Below are 26,762 nucleotides of genomic sequence, written 5' to 3'. Positions count from 1 at the left end.
TTCCGCACACGATGAAGGGATTACACACTGTCTAGAGATACTCTGTGTGTGTTTGACATTGTTTCCAAACAAATCGATCATGTTGGAGATGCTTGAGTACAGTCACTATCAGGTGAGATTTTTTTATTTAAAAAATGTATCTAATGTTGTTTTTTCGTTCGAAACTCATCGAACTCATTGTTGACCAATAACATTATTGTTGTGCATACCGGTAATGGTAGTGGTAGTAGCTATGGTTCTGGCTTTACTTGTTTGTATCATCATTATTTTTTTAACTCTCTATCAGTGATAAACTACAGGGTTTTACTACTTGTGGTTGCCATTTTTTGACTGAAATGTCTGCAAAAAGGTTCTAGTGCAGGGGTGTCCAAACTTTTTCCACTGAGGGCCGCACACGGAAAAATTTAAGCATGCGGGAGCCATTTTGATATTTTTCATTTTCAAACCTTAACAAAATATATGGATTTTTTTTTTTTTTTTTTTTTTAACCTTTAGGGCTCCCGGGGACCATAAAGGATCTCAGTCATTAAAATGTAAAGAAATAAGTCAAATTATTATTATTTTTTATTTAACGCTTACAGTAAATCTCTATATCAACTTCAGGTTGATATAAAGTAAAAAATAAAAAATAAAAAAATAAAAAAAATAAATAAAAAGCCTTTTCTGTCAAAGACAACTTTGTTTTTTATGGGTAGAGCAACCGTGCAGGTTCGCTCCCCGCCTCTTACCATCCAAAAAAAACAAAAAACGCTTCCGTTGTGTCCTTGGGTGGGACACTTCACCCTTGCCCCCGGTGCCACTCACACCGGTGAATTGAATGATGAATGACAGGGGGTGGTCGGAGGGGCCGTTGGCGCAAATTGCAGCCACGCTTCCGTCAGTCTACCCCAGGGCAGCTGTGGCTATGAAAGTAGCTTACCACCACCAGGTGTGAATGAATGATGGGTTCTACATGTAAAATGACTTTGGGTACTTAGAAAAGCGCTATATAAATCCCAGGTATTATTATTATTATTATTATTATAGTAAAACTGAAATATGCAGTGTTTAGTAGTTAGAGCCCTAAAAGATCAATAATGCAGGACACCGTTGATTTTAAGTCTTTAATATTTTTGAGTAATCACAGTGAAATGTTAAATACAATCCTACTAAGTATATTATGGATCCAAAAGGTCCCCCACTCATAAAGTGATACATTTGTATGAGTTTTTTTTTTACTTTTAACACTTAAATTACGAGATCAACTTCAGATATATCTGTCGATTTTACGTTTGAACTATTATTTTGTTTGTATTATGCTCTTTTGTCAAATAAAACTTTGATGTTTTTTTTATGGCAACCACACAATATATGCAATATTATTTCCACATAAAACATTTTAAAGTGACATTTTTTTAAGTAATAATTCATTGATTTTTTTGAGCAATGGCAAAAAAAATAAAAATAAACAAAGACAAAAGAAAAAAAAAACAGCCTGCATGGCAGCTTTGTGTCAACATTGCAACTTTTTCTCGTTAGATTTCACCTCATTCCACTTTTTTAAAATGTTTTTTAAAATTTTTGCAATACTATCAATTTTGCAATTTTTGCAGAATGTGTGGGGGGCCGGTAAACGATTAGCTTCGGGCCGCAAATGGCCCCCGGGCCGCACTTTGGTCACCTCTGTTCTAGTGTGATTATTCCGCTCTAATTTAAAAATGGTATTTTCTTTTAAAGTGTGCTTTTTATTGGAGAGTTTCCGGATTATGACAAGAACAGGGCATGAACCGAATCTACACAGTACACATTCAGAATTTTAACACATTTGTTTGATGTAATGTTTGTCTACGAGCCCAGTGGTCAGCATGTCGGTCTCATAGTCATTTGTGTGAGGCTTCATTCCTAAAATCCGGCATGCTTGATTAATTGGAGGCTTTGTACTGTGGTCCTTAGGTTTTGACGTTTTGTATCAAGGTCCCGAGCTTTTTGAATGCGTTCGCTGATGTTGAATGGGCGTCTTGTTTCTTATGTTGCATACAGAAAACCCACTTTGTGACAATTGTTATTTTAAGCGTGGGTTTGTTTCTGGTTCGGCCAATATCATCCAACCGTTGGGGTTCTTGCGCTGGTGGCAGGTTTCTCGCTTTTGCAACCCTTTTGAACTTTCAGCCAGAATTTCAAAATAAGATCTTCAGTCTGCATGGGTTTCCAAGGGTCCAAACATTGGGCTAAAAAAATTTGGCCGGGGGCCGAAAGCCAACTACAATATGTATAGCCTATACCAGGTGTCGGCAACCCGCGGCTCTAGAGCCGCATGCGGCTCTTTACCGCCGCCCTAGTGGCTCTCTGGAGCTTTTTCAAAAATGTATGAAAAATGGAAAAAGATGAGGGGAATTTTTTTTTGTTGTGTATGTTAATATGGTTATTGTAGGACGACAAACATGACACAAACCTCCCTTATTGTTATAAAGCACACTGTTTATATTAAACATGCTTCACTGATTCGAGTATTTGGCGAGCGCCGTTTTGTTCTACTAATTTTGGCGGTCCTTGAACTCACCGTAGTTTGTTTACATGTATAACTTTCTCCGACTTTCTAGGACGTGTTTTATGCCACTTCTTTTTCCGTCTCATTTTGTCCACCAAACTTTTAACGTTGTGCATGAATGCACAAAGGTGAGTTTTGTTGATGTTATTGACTTGTGTGGAGTGCTAATCAGACATAGTTGGTCACTGCATGACTGCAAGCTAACCGATGCTAACATGCTATTTAGGTTATCTATATGTACATATTGCATCATTATGCCTTATTTGTAGCTATATTTGAGGTAATTTAGTTTCCTTTAAGTCATCTTAATTCAATTTATATCTCATGACACACTATCTGTATGTAATATGGCTTTGTTTTCGTATTTTTGGTCCAATATGGCTCTTTCAACATTTTGGGTTGCAGACCCCTGGCCTATACGTATATATGTGTACATAGTATATTAATATCATGGATGTATAATTAATAATTCAACATAAAGAGCATTTGAAAGATTGACTCCTACCTTGTTTACTTACTTCCTTGATGACATCCTTAAAGTTTTGTGATCATTCAGAAATATCAAGCAGCTAAAATTCACCAAATATGGATAAGTGTGCAGGGAGTGTTTTGCATTTTCCCGTCATGCATTGTAATAGATTTAAACGGGTGTAATTATTTTATTAGTTTTTTTCCGGCTTGGTTTTTTTATAATGTCAGCAAAGTTCAGTGAGCAGGTGTGACCAAGTGTGTTGACGTTTTGCGAGAATGCCAAGAGTGTGTAAAGCAGTAATCAGAGCAGATGGTGGCTATTTTGAAGAAACTAGAATATAAAACATGTTTTCAGTTATTTCACCTTTTTTTGTTAAGTACATAACTCCACATGTGTTCATTCATATTTGTGATGCCTTCAGTGACAATCTACAATGTAAATAGTCATGAAAATAAAGAAAACGCATTGAATGAGAAGGTATGTCCAAACTTTTTGCCTGTACTGTATTATTATTTTTAATCCGTTTTTATGACTCCCTTCTTTTGCTGTATATTTGATTAGTATTTATTTTTGTAATCAGCCTGACCTAAGCTTTGACAATTTTTTTTTATGATTAGCACATGGTTTCATATCATTTGACAAGGTTTATCCTGTTACATCAGGGGTCACCAACCTTTTTGAAACCAAGAGCTACTTCTTGGGTACTGATTAGTGCGAAGGGCTACCAGTTTGATACACACTTAAATAAATTGCCAGAAATAGCCAATTTGCTCAATTTACCTTTAACTCTATGTTATTATTAATAATTAATGATATTTATCTTTGTGGAAACACTGATCATCTTAATGATTTCTCACAATAAATATATATAGAAACAGATAAATATCAATATGCAACACTTTATTTTTATAGTTTCTCTAAGTGCACATTTTTCAAATTGAACATTTTCAAATGATCACTTCTAAGACAGTCTTGTGAAATCACAATATCCCATTTTAACTAGCTAGCCACTAACATTTTTTAACAAATCATGAATTACTTTGCACCATGTTTGTACAAATAATAACTCATGTAAAATACAAAAGTCAACTCTCAAATTTTTAAATAAATCATGTCACACTTTGAACTGGACACCAAATCTGTTATCTGTTTCTTTGTCAGTTAGTGAAGACCAAGTCTTTGAAATATTTTCTTGGAGTTTCAAATTCTATTTGAGTTTTGTCTCTCTTAGAATTAAAAATGTCGAGCAAAGCGAGACCAGCTTTCTAGTAAATTAATACAATTTAAAAAATAGAGGCAGCTCACTGGTAAGTGCTGCTATTTGAGCTATTTTTAGAACAGGCCAGCGGGCTACTCATCTGGTCCTTACGGGCTACCTGGTGCCCGCGGGCACCGCGTTGGTGACCCCTGTGTTACATTGTATGTAGGTTAGATATAAATATTGAATATGATAAAAATAAAGAGTAAGATTACTAATTAAGTGTTTATATTTGAGTGGGCCATGGGCCCCTGTGTAGTGGAAACGTCCAAAACGTTTAAAACCCCTGATATAGATGATCATTGACTAAATCCTTAAAAACAGCAAAAGTATGGAGATCAATCAATCAATCAATCAATCAATCAATCAATCAATGTTTACTTATATAGTCCTACATCATGAGTGTCTCAAAGGGCTGCACAAGCCATAACGACATCATCGGCTCAGATCCCACATCAGGGCAAGGAAAAACTGAACCCAATGGGACAATGAGAAACCTTGGAGGGGACCGCAGATGTCGGGACCGCAGATGTTGGGACCCCCCTCGGGTGACCGGTGCAATGGACGTCGAGTGGCTCTAGCATGATATTGTGAGAGTCCAGTCCATAGTGGATCTAGCATAATATTGTGAGAGTCCAGTCAATAGTGGATCTAGCATAATATTGTGAGAGTCCAGTCCATAGTGGATCTAGCATAATATTGTGAGAGTCCAGTCCATAGTGGATCCAACATAATAGTGAGAGTCCAGTCCATAGTGGCTCTAGCATAATATTGTGAGAGTCCAGTCCATAGTGGATCTAACATAATAGTGAGAGTCCAGTCCATAGTGGATCTAGCATAATATTGTGAGAGTCCAGTCCATAGCGGATCCAACATAATAGTGAGAGTCCAGTCCATAGTGGCTCTAGCATAATATTGTGAGAGTCCAGTCCATAGTGGATCTAACATAATAGTGAGAGTCCAGTCCATAGTGGCTCTAGCATAATATTGTGAGAGTCCAGTCCATAGTGGATCTAACATAATAGTGAGAGTCCAGTCCATAGTGGATCTAGCATAATATTGTGAGAGTCCAGTCCATAGTGGATCTAGCATAATATTGTGAGAGTCCAGTCCATAGTGGATCCAACATAATAGTGAGAGTCCAGTCCATAGTGGCTCTAGCATAATATAGTGAGAGTCCAGTCCATAGTGGATCTAACATAATAGTGAGAGTCCAGTCCATAGTGGATCTAACATAATAGTGAGAGTCCAGTCCATAGTGGATCTAGCATAATATTGTGAGAGTCCAGTCCATAGTGGATCTAGCATAATATTGTGAGAGTCCAGTCCATAGTGGATCTAACATAATAGTGAGAGTCCAGTCCATAGTGGATCTAGCATAATATTGTGAGAGTCCAGTCCATAGTGGATCTAGCATAATATTGTGAGAATCCAGTCCATAGTGGATCTAACATAATAGTGAGAGTCCAGTCCATAGTGGATCTAGCATAATATTGTGAGAGTCCAGTCCATAGTGGATCTAGCATAATATTGTGAGAATCCAGTCCATAGTGGATCTAACATAATAGCGAGAGTCCAGTCTATAGTGGATCTAGCATAATATTGTGAGAGTCCAGTCCATAGTGGATCTAGCATAATATTGTGAGAGTCCAGTCCATAGTGGATCTAACATAATAGTGAGAGTCCAGTCCATAGTGGATCTAGCATAATATTGTGAGAGTCCAGTCCATAGTGGATCTAGCATAATATTGTGGAGTCCAGTCCATAGTGGATCTAGCATAATAGTGAGAGTCCAGTCCATAGTGGATCTAGCATAATATTGTGAGAGTCCAGTCCATAGTGGATCTAGCATATTATTGTGAGAGTCCAGTCCATAGTGGATCTAGCATAATATTGTGAGAGTCCAGTCCATAGTTGCTCTAGCATAATATTGTGAGAGTCCAGTCCATAGTGGCTCTAGCATAATATTGTGAGAGTCTAGTCCACATATGTCAGAGTCAAGGCCCGCGGGCCATATCCGGCCCGCGAGAAGGTTTTTTACGGCCCTTGGGATGATCTTGATTTATTATTAGAACCGGCCCGCAGACCGCAGATCTTTTACACGCACCAAGCGGATGCCGGTCCAAGGTTCCGAAAGGGGGCGAGCGGCCCGCCGGGACGCGCCTGCCGGCCGAAGGGCTGCAGCCCGGCCGTCAGTCGCGGAGCCCGCCGTGCCACGCGCGCCAAGGGGGCGGGCCGAAACCCGGCCCCGAGACTTCTGCTTTGTTTCCCCAAACCGCGCGTCACCGCCGGGCCCGCACCACCGTCGGGCTGCAGCCCGAGCGTCGGTGGCGGAACCCGTCATGTGCCGCGTGCGCCAAGCGGAGCGGGGGGGTCAAGCGGGCCGAAACCCGCAGGCCACCCCCTCACCACGAGGCCCTGAGACTTCTGCGTTTGACCCCTACGCGCGGCCCGTTGGGACGCGCCCGCCGTCAAGCCACGAGGGCCAGCCGTCGGGTCGCGGAGCCCGCCGTGCCACGCGCGCCAAGGGGCGGGCCGAAACCAGCGGGGGGTTTCGGGCACCCAACTCGCCTCCCTCCCACGGAGGGAGGAGGGGGGTTTAATGTGAACATTACTGTGCAATCACATATTTAGAGTTTTTACTCAATTCAAGTTTAAAAGTTAAAGTTTAATATTTGTTTTCACTGCATGTTACTTCTCCTTAAACAAAGTGTTGTTTTTGATTTATAGATTTTTGCACTTTATTTTATTGTATTTCAATTTAATTATATTTTAAAAATATTTCAGTTGAGTGGATGATAGAAAATTGCTATTATTGTTTTTTTCTTTGAAGTAAATTTAGCCCACTTTTGCTAAAATAGAAAATATAGGCTACTGATGGTGCCTTGAATACCGGTTTCTTTCATTTAATGTTCATGTTATGGGGATTTTTATATAAAGGAAATTTGTCTTTTGTGTCTGTTGAAAATTAAAGATTACTGACAGAGCCATAAGAAAATATTGCTTTATTTATCTGATCATATTGGAATATATTTGTTAGGTTTTCAGTAGGTTCAATTAGGTTCACTAGACTATATGCGTCATTTAAAAATTTTTCAATGAACATTCGAACAGTCCGGCCCTCGGCTTGTAGCTAAATTTTTTATTTGGCCCTCCGTCCATTTGACTTTGACACCCCTGGTCTAGTCCATAGTGGCTCTAGCATAATATTGTGAGAGTCCAGTCCATAGTGGATCTAGCATAATAGTGAGAGTCCAGTCCATAGTGGATCCAACATAATAGTGAGAGTCCAGTCCATAGTGGCTCTAGCATAATATTGTGGGAGTCCAGTCCATAGTGGATCTAACATAATAGTGAGGGTCCAGTCCATAGTGGATCTAGCATAATATTGTGGGAGTCCAGTCCATAGTGGATCTAGCATAATATTGTGAGAGTCCAGTCCATAGTGGATCTAACATAATAGTGAGAGTCCAGTCCATAGTGGATCTAGCATAATATTGTGAGAGTCCAGTTCATAGTGGATCTAGCATAATATTGTGAGAGTCCAGTCCATAGTGGATCCAACATAATAGTGAGAGTCCAGTCCATAGTGGCTCTAGCATAATATTGTGGGAGTCCAGTCCATAGTGGATCTAACATAATAGTGAGGGTCCAGTCCATAGTGGATCTAGCATAATATTGTGGGAGTCCAGTCCATAGTGGATCTAGCATAATATTGTGAGAGTCCAGTCCATAGTGGATCTAACATAATAGTGAGAGTCCAGTCCATAGTGGATCTAGCATAATATTGTGAGAGTCCAGTTCATAGTGGATCTAGCATAATATTGTGAGAGTCCAGTCCATAGTGGATCTAACATAATAGTGAGAGTCCAGTCCATAGTGGATCTAGCATAATATTGTGAGAGTCCAGTCCATAGTGGATCTAGCATAATATTGTGAGAGTCCAGTCCATAGTGGATCTAGCATAATATTGTGAGAGTCCAGTCCATAGTGGATCTAGCATAATATTGTGAGTGTCCAGTCCATAGTGGATATAACATAATAGTGAGAGTCCAGTCCATAGTGGATCTAACATAATAGTGAGAGTCCAGTCCATAGTGGATCTAGCATAATATTGTGAGAGTCCAGTCCATAGTGGATTTAACATAATAGTGAGAGTCCAGTCCATAGTGGATCTAACATAATAGTGAGAGTCCAGTCCATAGTGGATCTTGCATAATATTGTGAGAGTCCAGTCCATAGTGGATCCAACATAATAGTGAGAGTCCAGTCCATAGTGGATCTAACATAATATTATGAGAGTCCAGTCCATAGTGGATCTAGCATAATATTGTGAGAGTCCAGTGTATAGTGGATCTAACATAATATTGTGAGAGTCCAGTCCATAGTGGATCTAGCATAATATTGTGAGAGTCCAGTCCATAGTGGATCTAGCATAATATTGTGAGAGTCCAGTCCATAGTGGATCTAACATAATAGTGAGAGTCCAGTCCATAGTGGCTCTAGCATAATATTGTGAGAGTCCAGTCCATAGTGGATCTAACATAATAGTGAGAGTCCAGTCCATAGTGGATCTAGCATAATATTGTGAGAGTCCAGTCCATAGTGGATCTAGCATAATATTGTGAGAGTCCAGTCCATAGTGGATCTAGCATAATATTGTGAGTGTCCAGTCCATAGTGGATATAACATAATAGTGAGAGTCCAGTCCATAGTGGATCTAATATAATAGTGAGAGTCCAGTCCATAGTGGATCTAGCATAATATTGTGAGAGTCCTGTCCATAGTGGATCTAACATAATAGTGAGAGTCCAGTCCATAGCGGCTCTAGCATAATATTGTGAGAGTCCAGTCCATAGTGGATCTAGCATAATATTGTGAGAATCCAGTCCATAGTGGATCTAACATAATAGCGAGAGTCCAGTCCATAGTGGCTCTTGCATAATATTGTGAGAGTCCAGTCCATAGTGGATCCAACATAATAGTGAGAGTCCAGTCCATAGTGGATCTAACATAATATTGTGAGAGTACAGTCCATAGTGGATCTAGCATAATATTGTGAGAGTCCAGTCCATAGTGGATCTAACATAATAGTGAGAGTCCAGTCCATAGTGGATCTAGCATAATATTGTGAGAGTCCAGTCCATAGTGGATCTAGCATAATATTGTGAGAGTCCAGTCCATAGTGGATCTAACATAATAGTGAGAGTCCAGTCCATAGTGGCTCTAGCATAATATTGTGAGAGTCCAGTCCATAGTGGATCTAACATAATAGTGAGAGTCCAGTCCATAGTGGATCTAGCATAATATTGTGAGAGTCCAGTCCATAGTGGATCTAGCATAATATTGTGAGAGTCCAGTCCATAGTGGATCTAACATAATAGTGAGAGTCCAGTCCATAGTGGCTCTAGCATAATATTGTGAGAGTCCAGTCCATAGTGGATCTAACATAATAGTGAGAGTCCAGTCCATAGTGGATCTAGCATAATATTGTGAGAGTCCAGTCCATAGTGGATCTAACATAATAGTGAGAGTCCAGTCCATAGTGGATCTAGCATAACAGTGAGAGTCCAGTCCATAGTGGATCTAGCATCATATTGTGAGAGTCCAGTCCATAGTGGATCTAACATAATAGTGAGAGTCCAGTCCATAGTGGATCTAACATAATAGTGAGAGTCCAGTCCATAGTGGATCTAGCATAATATTGTGAGAGTCCAGTCCATAGTGGATCTAGCATAATATTGTGAGAGTCCAGTCCATAGTGGATCCAACATAATAGTGAGAGTCCAGTCCATAGTGGCTCTAGCATAATATAGTGAGAGTCCAGTCCATAGTGGATCTAACATAATAGTGAGAGTCCAGTCCATAGTGGATCTAACATAATAGTGAGAGTCCAGTCCATAGTGGATCTAGCATAATATTGTGAGAGTCCAGTCCATAGTGGATCTAACATAATAGTGAGGGTCCAGTCCATAGTGGATCTAGCATAATATTGTGAGAGTCCAGTCCATAGTGGATCTAGCATAATATTGTGAGAGTCCAGTCCATAGTGGATCTAGCATAATATTGTGAGAGTCCAGTCCATAGTGGATCTAGCATAATATTGTGAGAGTCCAGTCCATAGTGGATCTAACATAACAGTGAGAGTCCAGTCCATAGTGGGGCCAGCAGGAGACCAACATATTTCCCAAAATATTTACCTCCTAAAAGTATAAATAAACCTCAAACAAATGTTAAATGCTGGCTCTAAGAATAGTGAAGAGGGAAGTCTGGCCCACCAGCCCTTAGCGTTCTGGAAATGTGGCTTCTAGAACAGCTTAGTTGGATAGCCCTAGTTGCCCCCAATGACAAAAAAGTACAAACTGTCCAAAATCTAGTCTTGGTATTATTTAAGGCTAATCTCTTACTCTTGTAGGTGCCGTCCCATCTCGAAAACCCCAACAAGTACCACATCCAGCAGAATCAGAGGCAGCAGGTTAGACAGTATCTGTCAAACAACTTGGGCGGCAAAGCTGGAGCCCAGTGCCCCGGCCAGCCGCCCGAACATGGCATGCCGCCCGGGCCCGGGAGCAGCGCCCCCAACAGTCCCATGGCTCATCTCACCCTCACCTCTAACTGTGAGAAAGAGGTACGCGTGACAAAGGTCATTATTTTATTATCCTTTGGGTGACTTGTATTTCAGAGTGCATTCTTTGATGATGAAGTACGTGTTGTATCACGCAGATGGATGACGTCATTGACGACATCATTAGCTTGGAGTCGAGTTACAACGAGGATGTTCTCGGACTCATGGATCAAGGACTCCAAATGAACAACACGGTAATGTTTCTACTGTCTTCCATAACCAACACCTTTAAATGATTCACAACATGCAAAGATCAATTGTTCAGATTATTCTGATTGTTGTACGGTTTGATTCTCCGAAGCTCCCCGTGTCCGGTAACCTTCTCGATGTGTACGGAAATCAAGGACTTCCACTCCCAGGCTTGGCCATCAACAACTCCTGTCCAACCAACATTAAAAGGGAATATACAGGTAAAATACTGTAGAAAGTGCATTATTTTACAACACATTGTATCTTTGGGCTTAGAATCTTGCATACAGAATGCACTTTGTAGCATAAAACCAAATGATGTAATGGTAATGGGTAGAGATGTTCGATAATGGCTTTTTTGCCGATATTCCGATATTGTCCAACTCTTAATTACCGATTCCGATATCAACGGATACCGATATATACAGTCTTGGAATTAACACATTATTGTGCCTAATTTTGTTGTGATGCCCCGCTGGATGCATTAAACAATGTAACAAGGTTTTCCAAAATAAATCAACTCAAGTTATGGAAAAAAAATCCCAACATGGCACTGCCATATTTATTATTGAAGTCACAAAGTGCATTATTATTTTCTTAACATGCCTCAAAACATCAGCTTGAAATTTGGGACATGTTCTTTTTGATTGATTGAGACTTTTATTAGTAGGTTGCACAGTGAAGTACATATTCCGTACAATTGACCACTAAATGGTAACACCCGAATAAGTTTTTCAACTTGTTTAAGTCGGGGTCCACTTAAATTGATTCATGATACAGATATATACTATCATATATACTATCATCATAATACAGTCATCACACAAGATAATCACATTTAATTATTTACATTATTTACAATCAGGGGTGTGGGGGGAGAGGGGGGGTAGGATATGGACAGCAAGTAGTGGACATAGAGACAGAGAGAGAGAGAGAGAGAGAGAGAGAGAGAGAGAGAGAGAGAGAGAGAGAGAGAGAGAGAGAGAGAGATCAGAAGGCATAAGAAAAAGTATCTGCATTTGATTGTTTACATTTGATTATTAGCATTTGATTATTAGCAATCCGGGGAGGGTGTTAGTTAAGGGTTGTAGCTGCCTGGAGGTGAACTTTTATTGCGGTTTTGAAGGAGGATAGAGATGCCCTTTCTTTTATACCTGTTGGGAGCGCATTCCACATTGATGAGGCATAGAAAGAGAATGACTTAAGACCTTTGTTAGTTCGGAATCTGGGTTTAACGTGGTTAGTGGAGCTCCCGCTGGTGTTGTGGTTATGGCGGTCATTTACGTTAAGGAAGTAGTTTGACATGTACTTCGATATCAGGGAGGTGTAGCGGATTTTATAGATTAGGCTCAGTGCATGTTGTTTAACCCTGTCCTCCACCTTGAGCCAGGCCAATTTGGAGAAGTGGGTAGGAGTGAGGTGGGATCTGGGGTGGAGGTCTAGAAGTAACCTGACTAGCTTGTTCTGAGATGTTTGGAGTTTAGATTTGAGGGATTTGGAGGTGCTAGGGTACCAGGAGGTGCATGCGTAATCGAAAAAGGGTTGAACGAGAGTTCCCGCCAGAATCCTCAAGGTGCTTTTGTTGAACAGAGAGGAGACTCTGTAGAGAAATCTTGTTCGTTGGTTAACCTTTCTGATTACCTTGGTTGCCATTTTATCACAGGAAAGGTTAGCCTCTAGAATGGAACCTAGGTAGGTGACCTCATCTTTCCTGGTGATAACAATGTCACCCACTTTTATAGTGAAGTCATTGACTTTCTTAAGTTTGATGTGGGACCCAAACAGGATGGATTCTGTTTTACCCAAGTGTATGGATAGCTTGTTGTCAGCGAGCCAGGTGCAAGTTCTACAGAGCTCAGCACTGAGGATTTTCTCCACCTGTGACTTGTCCTTGTCGGATACCAGCAGGGCAGAGTCATCCGCAAACAAAAACAATTCACAGTCGCATGCCGATGACATGTCGTTTATGTATATTAGGAACAGTAAAGGTCCCAATATACTGCCTTGGGGGACTCCACAGCTCACAGAGAGGGGGGGGGGGGGCACACGGTGCCGTTCACCTCTACCACCTGCTCCCTCCCCTCCAAGTAAGATTGCATCCCTGAGAGAGCATGAGGAGGTTGAGGTGAGCGGGGTCTAGGAGGTAGCGGGGGGTGTATATTGTAGCGTCCCGGAAGAGTTAGTGCTGCAAAGGGTTCCGGGTATTTGTTCTGTTGTGTTTATGTTGTGTTACGGTGCGGATGTTCTCCCGAAATGTGTTTGTCATTCTTGTTTGGTGTGGGTTCACAGTGTGGCGCATATTTGTAACAGTGTTAAAGTTGTTTAAACGGTCACCCTCAGTGTGACCTGTATGGCTGTTGACCAAGTATGCATTGCATTCACTTGTGTGTGTGAAAAGCCGTTGATATTATGTGATTGGGCCGGCACGCAAAGGCAGTGCCTTTTAGGTTTATTGGCGCTCTGTACTTCTCCCTACGTCCGTGTACCACTCCATACAGCGGCGTTTTAAAAAGTCATACATTTTACTTTTTGAAACCAATACCGATAATTTACGATATCACATTTTAAAGCATTTATCGGCCGATAATATCGGCAGTCCGTTATTATCGGACATCTCTAGTAATGGGTTATACTTGTATAGCGCTTTTCTACCTTTAAGGTACTCAAAACGCTTTGACACTATTTCCACATTCACCCATTCACACACACATTCACACACTGATGGCGGGAGCTGCCATGCAAGGCGCTAACCACGAGCCATCAGGAGCAAGGTTGAAGTGTCTTGCTCAAACCAGGAACCCTCAGGTTGCTGGCACGGCCACTCTCCCAACCGTGCCACGCCGTGACCTGAGATTTCAGGTTTTTTTTTTACAGTCGCTAGGACACATTTCCCAATACTTAGGTCACTTTTTCAAAACTCTTCACACAGTTCTCCAAACTAGCTTTCAGCTCGTCACATCAGTTCATTTCACTTTCAAAATGCTAAAAAAAACTACCAAATCACTTCATACATGTCTCAAATCAACTCATTCTTCCAGAACACTAACAAAAGTTGACAGACAACAAACACACACTGCAAAAACTGAAATCTAAGTAAGATTAAATATCTCAAATAAGGGTGATATTTGCTTATTTTCTGTTTAATAAGATAATTCTTCTCACTAAGCAGATTTTATGTTAGAGTGTTTTACTTGTTTTAAGTGTTTTGGTCCTAAATGATCTCAGTAAGATATTACAGCTTGTTGCTGAGATTTGATGACCTATATTGAGTAAAACATGCTTGAAACTAGAATATCAACTGTTGCAAAGCTGTGTCATCAACACTCACAAGTATAAAACTACTTTTTTTAAAGTAATAATTTCTTATTTCAAGCATGAAAAAAAAAAATCATGATTTTGACACAATTGTGTCTCATAATTAAAACAGATGACAGCCAAATGGACTTTGCTGTTTTATTTTCAATGAAACAATAGAAAATACATACTCATATAGTAGTACAGTTGGCACAGTACAGTAAACTGACAGTTAATATTTAAACATTTAACATGTGACATTTATAACAATTTTGAACAGAAATAGTTCATGCACATTCAGATAAATTCCTCAAAATTACAATTAAAATTTTTTTAGCTGGGGGCCGGCCTGTATATATTAAGTTAAAGTTAAAGTACCAGTGATTGACAAACACACACACACGAGGTGTGGCGAAATTATTTTCTGCATTTGACCCATCACCCTTGATCACCCCCTGGGAGGTGAGGGGAGCAGTGAGCAGCAGCGTTGGCCGTATATGCGCACTAATTGACTGAAAGAGCACGCACTTGGCGCGATGATGTCATGTTATCGATGGAAAAATGCATTTTTAAACCATATGATTTTCCTGAGCGGCTCGTAGACCCCGAGAGTAACAAGCAGTTGCCTTGTTGCCTTTCCATTAAGAACAATAAATTAGTTTTTAGTATAAGTTTGCTGGTTTCAAGAAATGTAATGCCGAGCGCGTATCATTATGTCAAAATAATGGCACTAGCATTTACTTAATTTAAGAATATTTTTCAACATATTGAGCAAAAAGGTCTCCTTTTTTTCCTACCAAGAAAAGTGCACTTGTTATTAGTGAGAATATACTTATTTTAAGGTATTTTTGGGTTAATTGAGGTTAGCTAATTTTACTTGTTTTGGAAAGTCTTGACAAGCCAAATTTTCTTGTTCTTTTGGCAGATAATTTTGCTTGGTTCAAATAAAATACCCCTCATTTTTGTATTATTTTTTCTTGTTTTTGAACACTGACTTTTTGCAGTGCACTTTTTCACCCACAAAACAATGAGCTAAAAAAACACTAACAACAGGTAGCATTTTACAATGTTTTCTTGTGTAAAACAAGGACATCTCTGTTTATAATTAACAGCAAAATATATGTTACTGGAATGAATCAGACATGATGCAGAATGCTTTAATATATTTTATGTCTTTTATTATTTAAAACAATTTTTTGCACTGAGTAATTCATTCAATTTCAGGCACTTGTCTATTTCTGTCTGGGTCCATGTTTACACCACAAGGCAAAACTACTCAGCAGTTGTCTCCTTTTGGAATGAAATTGAAAGAGTAACACCTGTGTAGATGTTTATCTACACAGTTTATCTAGCTGTGGTTGGTGGAATTGTCCAATTGTTTTTATGGCATCTAATTTTACGATTTAAAATATATTTCATTAAAATATTACTGTAGAATTGTAGCAAATTGCTGTCTTATTCAAGTTTGTATTATGTTATTGTTTTGAACTTAATTTGTATCCGTTTTGAAAACAGTATGTAAGCATGTGCAAATTGGCCTGTAAGTACACAGTGTTTTGGCGGTTGTGTTTTTTTCATTCATTCATTTTGTATTTATCTCCTTCATTGATGTGCATTTTTGATCAATAGACAATTGAACTTTAATAATAATAATAATAATAATAATAATAATAATAATAATATATTTTATTTGTAAAAATCACTTTACATTGAGTAAACAACTTCAAAGTGCTACAGTGTATTAAAAATAAAAAAAATTAAAATTAAAAAGATAATAAAAAAAAAAAAAAAAAAAAAAATAGAGCAGCCAAATAGCTAAAACTAGTATGCATGTATCTAAAAAAATGCTTTTTTTAAAAAGAAGGGTTTTTAAGCCTTTTTTAAAAGCATCCACAGTCTGTGGTACCCTCAGGTGGTCAGGGAGAGCGTTCCACTTTAGCAACTAAACACATATTTACACACCTATGCTTGAGAAAGAACAGGATGAAGAAAATCTTATATTTCCTGCTTCAACATAATAAGTAGTCTTACTTAATGGGATAGCCCAGATTCACAAGCATACAAACCAAACAAATACATCCAAATGTAATGAAAACAAACAAAAAACACACAAAAAAAAAACAACGAGTGCAAAAACTTCATGAAGTACAAACCGAACAAAAAAAGTAATATACAAAACAAATACAAAACCAGACAAAAAATAAGTAAAATAATAAATATAAAGCAAATTGTAGACACTTACGGCTGTCCATATGATCTTATTGTTCTGTCTTTATATATATTTTTCAATTGCAACACAGTATATTTGTACAATCTTTTATCTAATTGTAAAGAGAATTCCATAGTTTAACCCCCACCACTGATATGCACATTTCTTTTAAAGTTGTCCTTGAATACGGATTTTTTGAAATGACCTTTTCTTCTATGCTCTTCACTCTCAGAAGTGATGACAAACATTTTTTGTTAATTTGCTGGTAATGTTTTACTTTTAGCCTTAAACATAACACATAGTGTCTGTAACTTTACTAGATCCTGTAGTTTCAATAAAGCAGAATTAATAAATAATATGTTAGTGTGTTCTAGATAATCTGCTTTATGAATAATCCTTCTGTAGTTGATACAATGCCTTTATGTTACTCTTACATGTGTTCCCCCACACTTCCACACAGTAGCTGATATATGGCAATATAAGTGCACAATACAATATACGCATTGCCCTATAATCTAACAGACGGCGTGGCGAAGTTGGTAGAGTGGCTGTGCCAGCAATCGGAGTGTTGCTGGTTAATGGGGTTCAATTCCCACCTTCTACCTTCCTAGTCACGTCCGTTGTGTCCTTGGGCAAGACACTTCACCCTTTGCCTCTGATGGCTGCTGGTTAGCGCCTTGCATGGCAGCTCCCGCCATCAGTGTGTGAATGTGTGTGTGAATGGGTAAATGTGGAAATACTGTCAAAGCGCTTTGAGTACCTTGAAGGTAGAAAAGCGCTATACAAGTATAACCCATTTATCATTTATCATTTATCTTATTTAATATAAAAATACTCTTGGACATCTTTTTCCATACATGTGCAATATGAGATTTCCATGTCAGAAGTGAGAAAATATTGAATGTCATTTGAAAGATGTAGTCATTGAATGCATTTTGTGCCAACGCAATGATAATTGATCCTCAGTTTAGCCCATTTATACTTCTGTTGTGCTCACTGTGTGAAGAGTTTTGAAAAAGTGACCTAAGTAATGCGACTGTAAAAAAAAACTGTAATTGTTTATGCGATCTGTGTGTCCTTTGAATTGAAAAGCATTAATGTGAAATAACATCATGACTCGTGTTGATATTGTGTGCAATTTGGAAATGCACAAAATGTTATTAAGTCAAATCATTTCCCCAAAATTACTCCAGCTCCTGGCATGAAGCAAGTACTGGGCAAACCTGGACAGTGTGACCCATATGACAACTATCAGAGGCCTGACGGCTTTCCAGTAGGTAAGCGTCGTGAACCAAATCCTAAAAAAAAGTTATGTGCAAGTTCGTATTTTAGACGATGTGATTTTGTGTCGTACTAAATCGCACACAATTTGAATCAGTTGTAAGTATGTATGTCATGTTGCATCCATTTTCTGCAATATAGAATGCATAGCACGAGTAGACAATGTGGAACGTGAGTGCCGAGTTTGCGGAAAATACACATAGAAATTGATTCCCGTCTTAGGTTCTGTGTGGTGTTGCCCGCTTCATTTAACTCGTTTCTCTCCGCTTCACAGAGGCTGAAGTGCGTGCTCTTGCAAAAGAACGACAGAAGAAAGACAATCACAACTTAAGTGAGTTTACACTCAGACACTTGACTTCTGGTATACAGTGGAACCTTGATTTAATTGGTTCTTGAAAAGTTTATTAGGAGAAAAGTTTGTATATTGAAGCACATTTCTCCATTGGAACAATGTAAACATGAGTATTGGGTTACAGCCTAGGCAAAAGTCCATATTTCAGTAAAAGTTTGAACACTTTTTCATTTTTCATTTATTTATTTATTTCAGGCAATGACTTTGAACATAATATAAAGCAGTACTGTATTTCAAAAAAACACAAGGGGGTGATAGATCAAAACAACAACTAGCTGAACTGTCCTCGTTATCAGCCACCCTGCTGACACGCACACACTGTCACTAGCCCTGTGGTAAACTCACAGTTTGACATCACAAAATGAATTTACTTTACCAGCCAGGTCGCAACAATGATCTGGAATAAAAAAATAAAATCCACTTTACCTTGTTGGTTAATATTCTTGGTGTGCAACGGGTGAAAGGGGGAAGGGGAAGTACCAACAAGGTGGATATCTCCCGAATGTTTCAAACCACACATCACTTGTCCATGGCTATCTTTGGACTCATATTGAGCATAGTAGCCAACAGCAGCACACATGCATCCTCGGACACTACACACGTACCGCAACCCCCATCCCACACTTTTGCCACGTCACACCCCCTTTCGCCCTGGGGTGGTTTTTGTTGTATTTTTGTTTTTTCTCGGCAGAGTCTTTAAGCGACAACTGTGTGGTACTACTTTTTTTCGGTGTTTGCTTTTCATCCATCTTTCGCTTGTATTCATCGTGTATCTCCTTATGATAATTGAAGAGGTGGGAGATCAAATTGCTTGTATTAAAGGAAGACGTCTTGGTTCCTCCTCGCATAACCAACTTTTTGCAGTCATTGCAAATTGCCAGTTTTTTATCTGTCAGACACACTTTAAAATAATCCCAAACCATACACATGGTGTCGTTAGTCAGTCACCGAGCGAGCTCGCTTGTTAGCCACGGCTACAGCACCAGCAACAACACACTCTTGTTGTTGTTATGCTGCGCTCGCGGCAGTTTGATGAGGTCATCAAGCGTTGCCAGTAAACCTCTCATTCTGCAGTTGTCAACTCCTGTGTTGTGTGTGGGAAAGGGGAGAGGGGAGAGGGGAGGGGCTGCTGACTGGGATATGTACCGCTCCATACAGCGGCGTATTAAAAAGTCATTCATTTTACTTTTTGAAACCGATACCGATAATTTCCGAAATTACATTTTAAAGCATTTATCGATAATATCGGCAGGCCGATATTATCGGACATCTCTAATATTTGTCTTTATTAAATGGATGTATATTATTATTTGGTGCAGCCAGGCCGGAGCAGGAGGGGATAGCAATCGAAAAAAAGGAAGACGGAGGGGGAAATTGTGGGGACAAGAGGGGGATAAGACAGATGGACAACAACAACCACAGCAAACACAACAATGACGAAAACAACAACAACAACAATAGAACAACATCAGCAAATAGGATATGTACAAATATGATGGTAAAAGTGATAGCAAAGAAGCAGTCAGTGAAATAAATAATAATACAGAAATGACAATGAGCATTATTACACTACAAATGGGGCAATACAAATAACAGTAGAAAAAACACTATTGATAATCAGTGTTGGGTTAGTTACTGAAAAACAGTAACTAGTTACAATTACTAGTTACTTAATTTCAAAAGTAACTCAGTTACTAACTCAGTTACTTACATCAAAAAGTAATGCGTTACTGTGAAAAGTAACTATTTAGTTACTTCTTTTTTTCTTCTTTTTTTTTTAAAGCTCCCATTAATGCCCTTTTAGCCTTCATTACAATACTGTTATTGCACTAGAGAATAATACAATCAGTTGATCAACTTGACGTGCATTTTTATTTTCATTTTAATATAATTAATGAAAAACAGTGCAACATAAAAAGGCATTTCTCCTTTCTTTAAACTTGGACCAATGACCATTAATAAAAAAAACAACTTAAAGTGCAACATAAGAAGGCACATCATCTTCCTTGAAACATAGATAGTGAAATAAAGCCTGACATCTGGAGTGATGCTGCTGTCTTCCACACTTGGAGCCATGGATTGTACAATCCTTGTTTTCAGTGGCAGGATCATTGACACAGATGATGAAGTTTCAGTGCTCAGTAGAGAAGTAACACTTTTGAGGGGTTTAAGCACCTGGAGGACCTCCTCTGCCACTCTCACATCATCATCAGACAGGTTGATGATGTCTTTGACATTTGTCTTCAGGGTGTTGTGGGTCAATGCAGAGTATAAAGCTGCCTGCTGCTGCAACATATCATAAGTGGAGTTCCACTTCGTTTGGAAATCATGTATGAGCTTTATGAGTAGGCAGTTTTAGCATTTCTTGCTTTGTCTTAAGTACATGAGCAGCTGTTGTGTTAGGAAACCTCCTTCCTGATCCATCCTATTGACTGAGATGTGATGCCAAATTCACTACATGTGCAAAGCACCTACCTGTGGTCCCAGTCCTGCCTCATTCACTGCAACTATTTGATTTTTGGCATTATCACGTGTGACTGGGAAATCTTTATCTTCCATTCCTCCACTGCTTGTGTCAGTACCTGCGCAAGGTGACTCTCGTAGAGGGGGCGTGTCTGCTCATCTGCCAGTCTGCTGTGATGAAGTGAGCGCTTATCGTCACATAGTTCCCCTGGACGTCCACCAGTCTGTCGTGAGCGCAACAGATGATGCTCTGGATAGTTCATACACAACTTTTTTCTTCTCCTGCTCATAAAGATCTCGCACAATCTTATCGCTGAAGTGGGTGCGCGACGGGATGTCGTAACGTGGCTCAAGCACGTTCAGCATGTGTTTAAAACCCTTGTCTTGCACAACTGAGTCTGCTCCTATAAACACACCGATTAAATGGCGCGGGGCGTTCAAGCTCCTCCGTTACTCCGCTCACCATGACCACGCTGTGTGTGGACTGAACGTGCATGCGAACAACCTTTTTGTTTTGTTTTATACATCAAACCGCGGATCACGTGTGTCCCTCCCCCACACACCCACACACACGCACACGCCTCTTTTCTTCTCTCCGGCGTGTGACAGAGGAAGATTCAGAAGAAAGACACCGCAGCGCTTCTGTTTCTAGCCGATACTACATAAAAAATAACGTAAAATAACGCAGTAACGCATCATGTAGTAACGGTAACTGAGTTACTGAATATAAAAAAATAACGCGTTAGATTACTAGTTACCGCCGAAACTAACGGCGTTACAGTAACACGTTACAGTAACGGCGTTACAGTAACGCGTTAGTCCCAACACTGTTGATAATAAATAATAACAATAATTACCTCTATTATCAACAATACAATTGTTTCAAATGCAACAATACATATATTTAATGATAACTTGAAATACAAAAGAAAGCAGATATATGGAGGGGAACAAAGAGAAGCCAGCTATATTAACCGTGTAGATTGTTATAGTAACAATAGGTTAAGCTTTGTCAGTGTCCCATGTGTTACCCAGTTTCTATTATCGTTAAATCTACTATGGGTGCGAGGTGTTTTGTGATGGCCATATATTTGATACGGTAGCTTAGATTCAACATGTTATTCTTTATGTTGCAATATCTATGAAAAATGACATTTCTGCGTACTGACATTCTCCATGCATGCCAAATGACAATTTGTAGTTGAACGACGGCGAAGATTTAACATCAACGACCGCATCAAAGAGCTGGGAACCTTGATACCAAAGTCAAATGATCCGTGAGTATATCTGTCATGTGTTTACACTCAATGACGCACATGTTCGTCAATCGATTCATGTTTCTGTAAGTCTATTCACTCCTAGTGTCATTTTCAAACACTGTCCTCTTCACATTGCCGACTGTCCTTTAACTGTAATGGGTTATTTTTTTTTTATCAATGGCCGTGAAGAATCCTCTGTTGTTCCGGTCAGCTGCTCAGCTGACTCTGACTTCAGACCTTTTGTCTCCTGTATTCCCCCAGAGACATGCGCTGGAATAAGGGCACCATTCTGAAAGCCTCGGTGGACTATATCAGGAAACTCCAACGAGAGCAGCAGAGGACCAAAGAGCTCGATTGCAGACAAAGAAAGCTGGAGCATGCAAATCGTCACCTGTTGCTTCGTATACAGGTGGGTATTATATGAATAAAATCATACAGTTACTAGCCGGTGCAGAGACATTTGGACAATAATACAATTGTATCCGCACCATGATGCAGCTGACACAAACTATCAAGCCAAGCCTTAATTAAAAGGTTTTAGAAATTAATATACAATTTACTTCTTGTCGCGATACACTAATCTCACGATACAACACACAATAGTCATATAATCCGCTACTTCTTTTCAGCACCTTCACACTCCCTTTCTCTGTTCCAATGACTGGAAAACAAAGTTGTGTCAATCTCTAGCTATTAGTGTTGTAGTTGACCAATATTTTGGTACCGGCACTTCAATTATTTCGATACTTTTCGGTACTTTTCTAAATAAAGGGGACCACAAAAAAAAAATGCATTATTGGCTTTATTTTAACAAAAAATCTTAGGGTACATTAAACATATGTTTATTATTGCAACTTAGTCCTTAAATAAAATAGTGAACGTACAAGACAACTTGTCTTTTAGTAGTAAGTAAGCAAACAAAGGCTCCTAATTTAGCTGCTGACATATGCAGTAACATATTGTGTCATTTATCATGCTATTATTTGGTCAACATTATTAAGGACAAGTGGTAGAAAATGAATTATTAATTTACTTGTTCATTTACTGTTAATATCTGCTTACTTTCTCTTTTAACATGTTCTGTCTACACTTCTGTTCAAATGTAATAATCACTTATTCTTCTGTTGTTTGATACTTTACATTAGCTTTGGATGATACCACAAATTTGGGTATCAATCCGATACCAAGTCGTTACAGGATCATACATTGGTCATATTCAAAGTCCTCATGTGTCCAGGGACGAATTTCCTGAGTTTATACTCACAATTTGTAGCACCCATTCGACGCCGTATTGGCCAGTGGTACCGCTCGTAGTTGGTCGTAGTCGGTTGATTCGTGTGAAAGTCGCGGGAAAACCATTTCACTGCCGGGATAGCTTCCGGTGTCGGCCGACCTCGTCTAACAAGATGTAGTTTCTCTTAAGTATCCTTCTTGAAAATGGCTTTGTAACTATATATCTGCTACCTAATCAACATGTTGCTTTCCTTCTACCGTTGAGTTTTCTGTGGCTTTCTAAGGCTCGTATGGCTCCTGTGCCACGTCCTGTTTCCGCAACTTGTTATTGGATACTCACTCCCAAGTATGAATACTTTTAGATATTTAGGGAAAGTAAATAAAACATTTCTTTTATCTTTAATAATGATCATGATTTTTGGTTAAGTTAGGCCAGCAGAGATGGCCTCGCTGGCCCTGGAGGTGTTGAAATCGCCATGTAAAATTGCTAATGCTAATCAGTAGCATGTATATGGAAAAGCCAATGTAAATTAGCATCGAGCTAGCACATGTTGGACGATTGGAGCCTTACTTTATGTTTGGTTGTTGTCTATCAGGCATGCTTGCTTTATTGGCATGGAAAATTGCAGCATTACCCAGGGGCAGGTTGGCCGAGTCCGCTTAAATGATTGTTTCTTTGCTAAGTGTTTGGGGCTGTGTTTAGTCTGCAACCGGACGTGACGTCACAAGCAACAAAGTTATCGAAATATGGCACTGTTTCATTCACATGAATCGGTACCTGGTAATACCTACAAAATTGGGTCAGTACCTATACAAGTTTAGCCGGATCGAGTCTGCGTTGTGTATTGCGGGTGTTGCTTGGAAGACAAGGGGACTCGGTGGTTGCCTTTAGCCGAAACAGGTGGCACATTTATTTCTGTATGAAATACACATGAAATAATGCGGCAGCATTAACACACGACTCTGCAGCACACCAGTCTCCTCACGGCATGTCTCAACAGCAAGTGAGAACGACAACGTCACTACCGGAAGAGGGTAGGACTTCAAAATAAAATGACAAATGCTCCCAAAACGAACTATTTGCTGAAAAAATTACAAAATAAAAGTGACAATGAATACAATAGAGCAATCAAATACACTATATCTTATATACCTGTTACATTCACCCCTCCTGAATTACACCAAAATCCTGAGCAGCTGACTGGACATGACCAGTAACACTGGGCCATACGCACGGGTTTACATTAAGATCTGATCTTCACATTCAGCTTGAGAGTTACCTGACAAACAGGTTTAGAGAAATCAAAGGGTTGCGCAAGCCCTAGTCCCTCCCAGAATCGTCTGGTGCCGTGTACACCAAACCACCACTTCCAAGCAACACCCGCAATACACAACGCAGACTCGATTCGGCTACACAAGTACAGAAATCTATCCCAAAGCATGACTGACAAACGGCATTTTTTTTGAGGAAATTCTGATTGAAGCCTATTTTGATTTTCACAAAGGAGTTGGAGATCCAGGCTCGTGCTCACGGTCTCAGCGTGGTGCCATCCCCTTCTATCTGCACCTCAGAGCTGATGGGTCGGGCCATCAAACAGGAGCCCATGCTGGACGACTGCACCACGGAGCTCTACCACCACACCTCAGCTCCGGACATGTCCCCTCCAACCACACTGGACCTCAACAATGGCACCATCACCTTCGACCCAATCCCCCCAGATTCTGCGGACCCCGGTCTGTACGGAAATTCCAGGACCTGTAAAATGAAGGAGTTGGTCATGGACAACACGCTCTCACCAATTTCCCCAAGCGACCCCTTACTGTCGTCAATGTCCCCGGAGGGCTCGGTGAAAGTCTACCACAGCTCCAGTTCAATCTCCAGCTTGGAGGAGAAGTAGCACACCTGTTAGTTGTTTGCGCCTGATGCTCACTGACACTTTGTAGCATCTCAGCAATGAGACACACCTTTTTCTGACGTCTTCGTTGATTATTTAAAAATGGTATTTTGTTACTGTAAATAGAGATTTACATTTAGGGCAGCACATGACAAGAATATTCGGGTTGGGATCAGAGTTCAAACATCTGTGGCCTTTCTGTGAAGAGTTTGCACATCCTATCTGTCCTTCTGTAAGTTTTTTCTGGGTACCATGGCTTTCTCTCACAGCACAAGAACAGCGAACATGAGCGTTGAAGGTTGTTTGTCAAAAATGTGTTCAGTCTTGTGATTGATTGGTGGTCAGCACAGGATGTAAACCACCTCTCACACTGTAGAGAGGGTAGAAAGGATAATAGCAGTGAAACTGACTGAATGGATGAAATGTAATAATACAATAGTGCCTCGGTTTCTGTAGGCCCCCATTTTTCATATGCGAAAGGTTTTTTGAGATTGTCTTGATTATCGTACGGCAGAAACATTGTGCATAGCAAACTAGTCTGTAGTAAACTAGTATGGCTCCGACATAAGCCAACATGGGGCCCAAAAAGTTGGAAGTGCCAGCCAGCACTTAAATAAAGAAGGTGGAAAACACCATTGGATTCAAGCAAGAACTCCTGGCAAAGCACAAAGTTAGCATTCGAGTGGGCAGTGGTGCAAAAAGTGGGTATGAACCATACCCAGAGGGGGCGCCAAAACAACGGGCAGGGGATTATTACAAGTTGGCATTTTCTGTATTTAACGTGATTAAAAATGACCGAAATTCAATGATCAAATCAACGTCAGAACTTAACATTGATTAAATGTCGTCAAAAACATGTTGTTTCAACGTTAGGTTTGAGTTGCTCAACCTCAGGACCTAATTCAACAAGTTTTCTCAACGTTGTTTTAATGTCTTATGGCAGATGGCAATGTTATTAAAAAAAGGAATTTGAACTGATTCTGAATCGAATCGAATTGTGTGGTGCCAAAGAGTCACAGACCTATTAAAAAGATTCTTTAAAAAAAAAATCAACCCAGACGGAGGTACGGACAAACATGCAACCTAAAAATGGCAAAAGTAGGGTTGGACATCCATTGTGATGGACAATTCGATGCACATCTCGATACATGGGATACAATACGATTTGAAAACTATATATTCTATGAACAGACTGATTCGACAAAATCCGATACTGTGTACGAACGATTCAATTCTATGTTTACCATCTTTTTTACACCACGAAAGAACAAAACCATTCCTGCTTGTGCACACGTCCCTTAGGATGTATAGTTCGGACCTCGGCACCACGCGCTCAGACCAGGTCTGTTCAGTCTAAGTCCGTGAGCATGAACTGATGAAGACTATTCCCATGAGTACGTCAACCGTCTTCCGAGACAAACTGAACAGTCCTATTACAATCGATTTATTGCGCTAAGAAATTCTGTGTCCCCATACTACAACTTTCTGGGGGGAAAAAACCCAGCTCGGGAAGGGTGATATGGCTTGAAATCTATACTTTAAACAATATTTTTTAAATAATCATGTCATTTTAAATTGGGTTACAAAGGCTCCTACAGTAATTTTGCTGCTTATTTATACAGTGTCATTTCCTTTAGTAAAATGTTTTCAAAAATATAATAATATTTTTGTTCATTCACTGTTCATAGCTGGTTATTTTCAGTTA

At 39.7% G+C, this 26,762-nt stretch overlaps 1 protein-coding gene across 2 annotated transcripts; it reads left to right on the top strand.

The window, feature by feature from the left end:
- mitfa (melanocyte inducing transcription factor a) lies at positions 1-25,847 on the top strand. 2 transcript variants are annotated; one of them, XM_062059744.1, is made up of 9 exons: positions 1-112; positions 10,673-10,885; positions 10,981-11,076; positions 11,184-11,292; positions 17,768-17,851; positions 18,130-18,186; positions 21,872-21,947; positions 22,191-22,338; positions 24,668-25,847. In XM_062059744.1, exons 1-9 carry the CDS (start codon positions 80-82, stop codon positions 25,058-25,060), a joined length of 1,209 nt encoding a protein of 402 aa, XP_061915728.1. In that variant the 5' UTR covers positions 1-79; the 3' UTR covers positions 25,061-25,847. The 2 variants fall into 2 exon arrangements, with proteins under 2 accessions (XP_061915728.1, XP_061915652.1); XM_062059668.1 differs by having other exon boundaries at positions 10,673-10,900.
- Positions 25,848-26,762: the final 915 nt, after the last annotated feature.

This window comes from Entelurus aequoreus, linkage group LG01 (genome assembly GCF_033978785.1).
Source record: "Entelurus aequoreus isolate RoL-2023_Sb linkage group LG01, RoL_Eaeq_v1.1, whole genome shotgun sequence".
Classification (NCBI taxonomy): domain Eukaryota; kingdom Metazoa; phylum Chordata; class Actinopteri; order Syngnathiformes; family Syngnathidae; genus Entelurus; species Entelurus aequoreus.
Note: the sequence above shows the minus strand (reverse complement) of the source record. Positions and strands in the feature narration are given on the sequence as shown.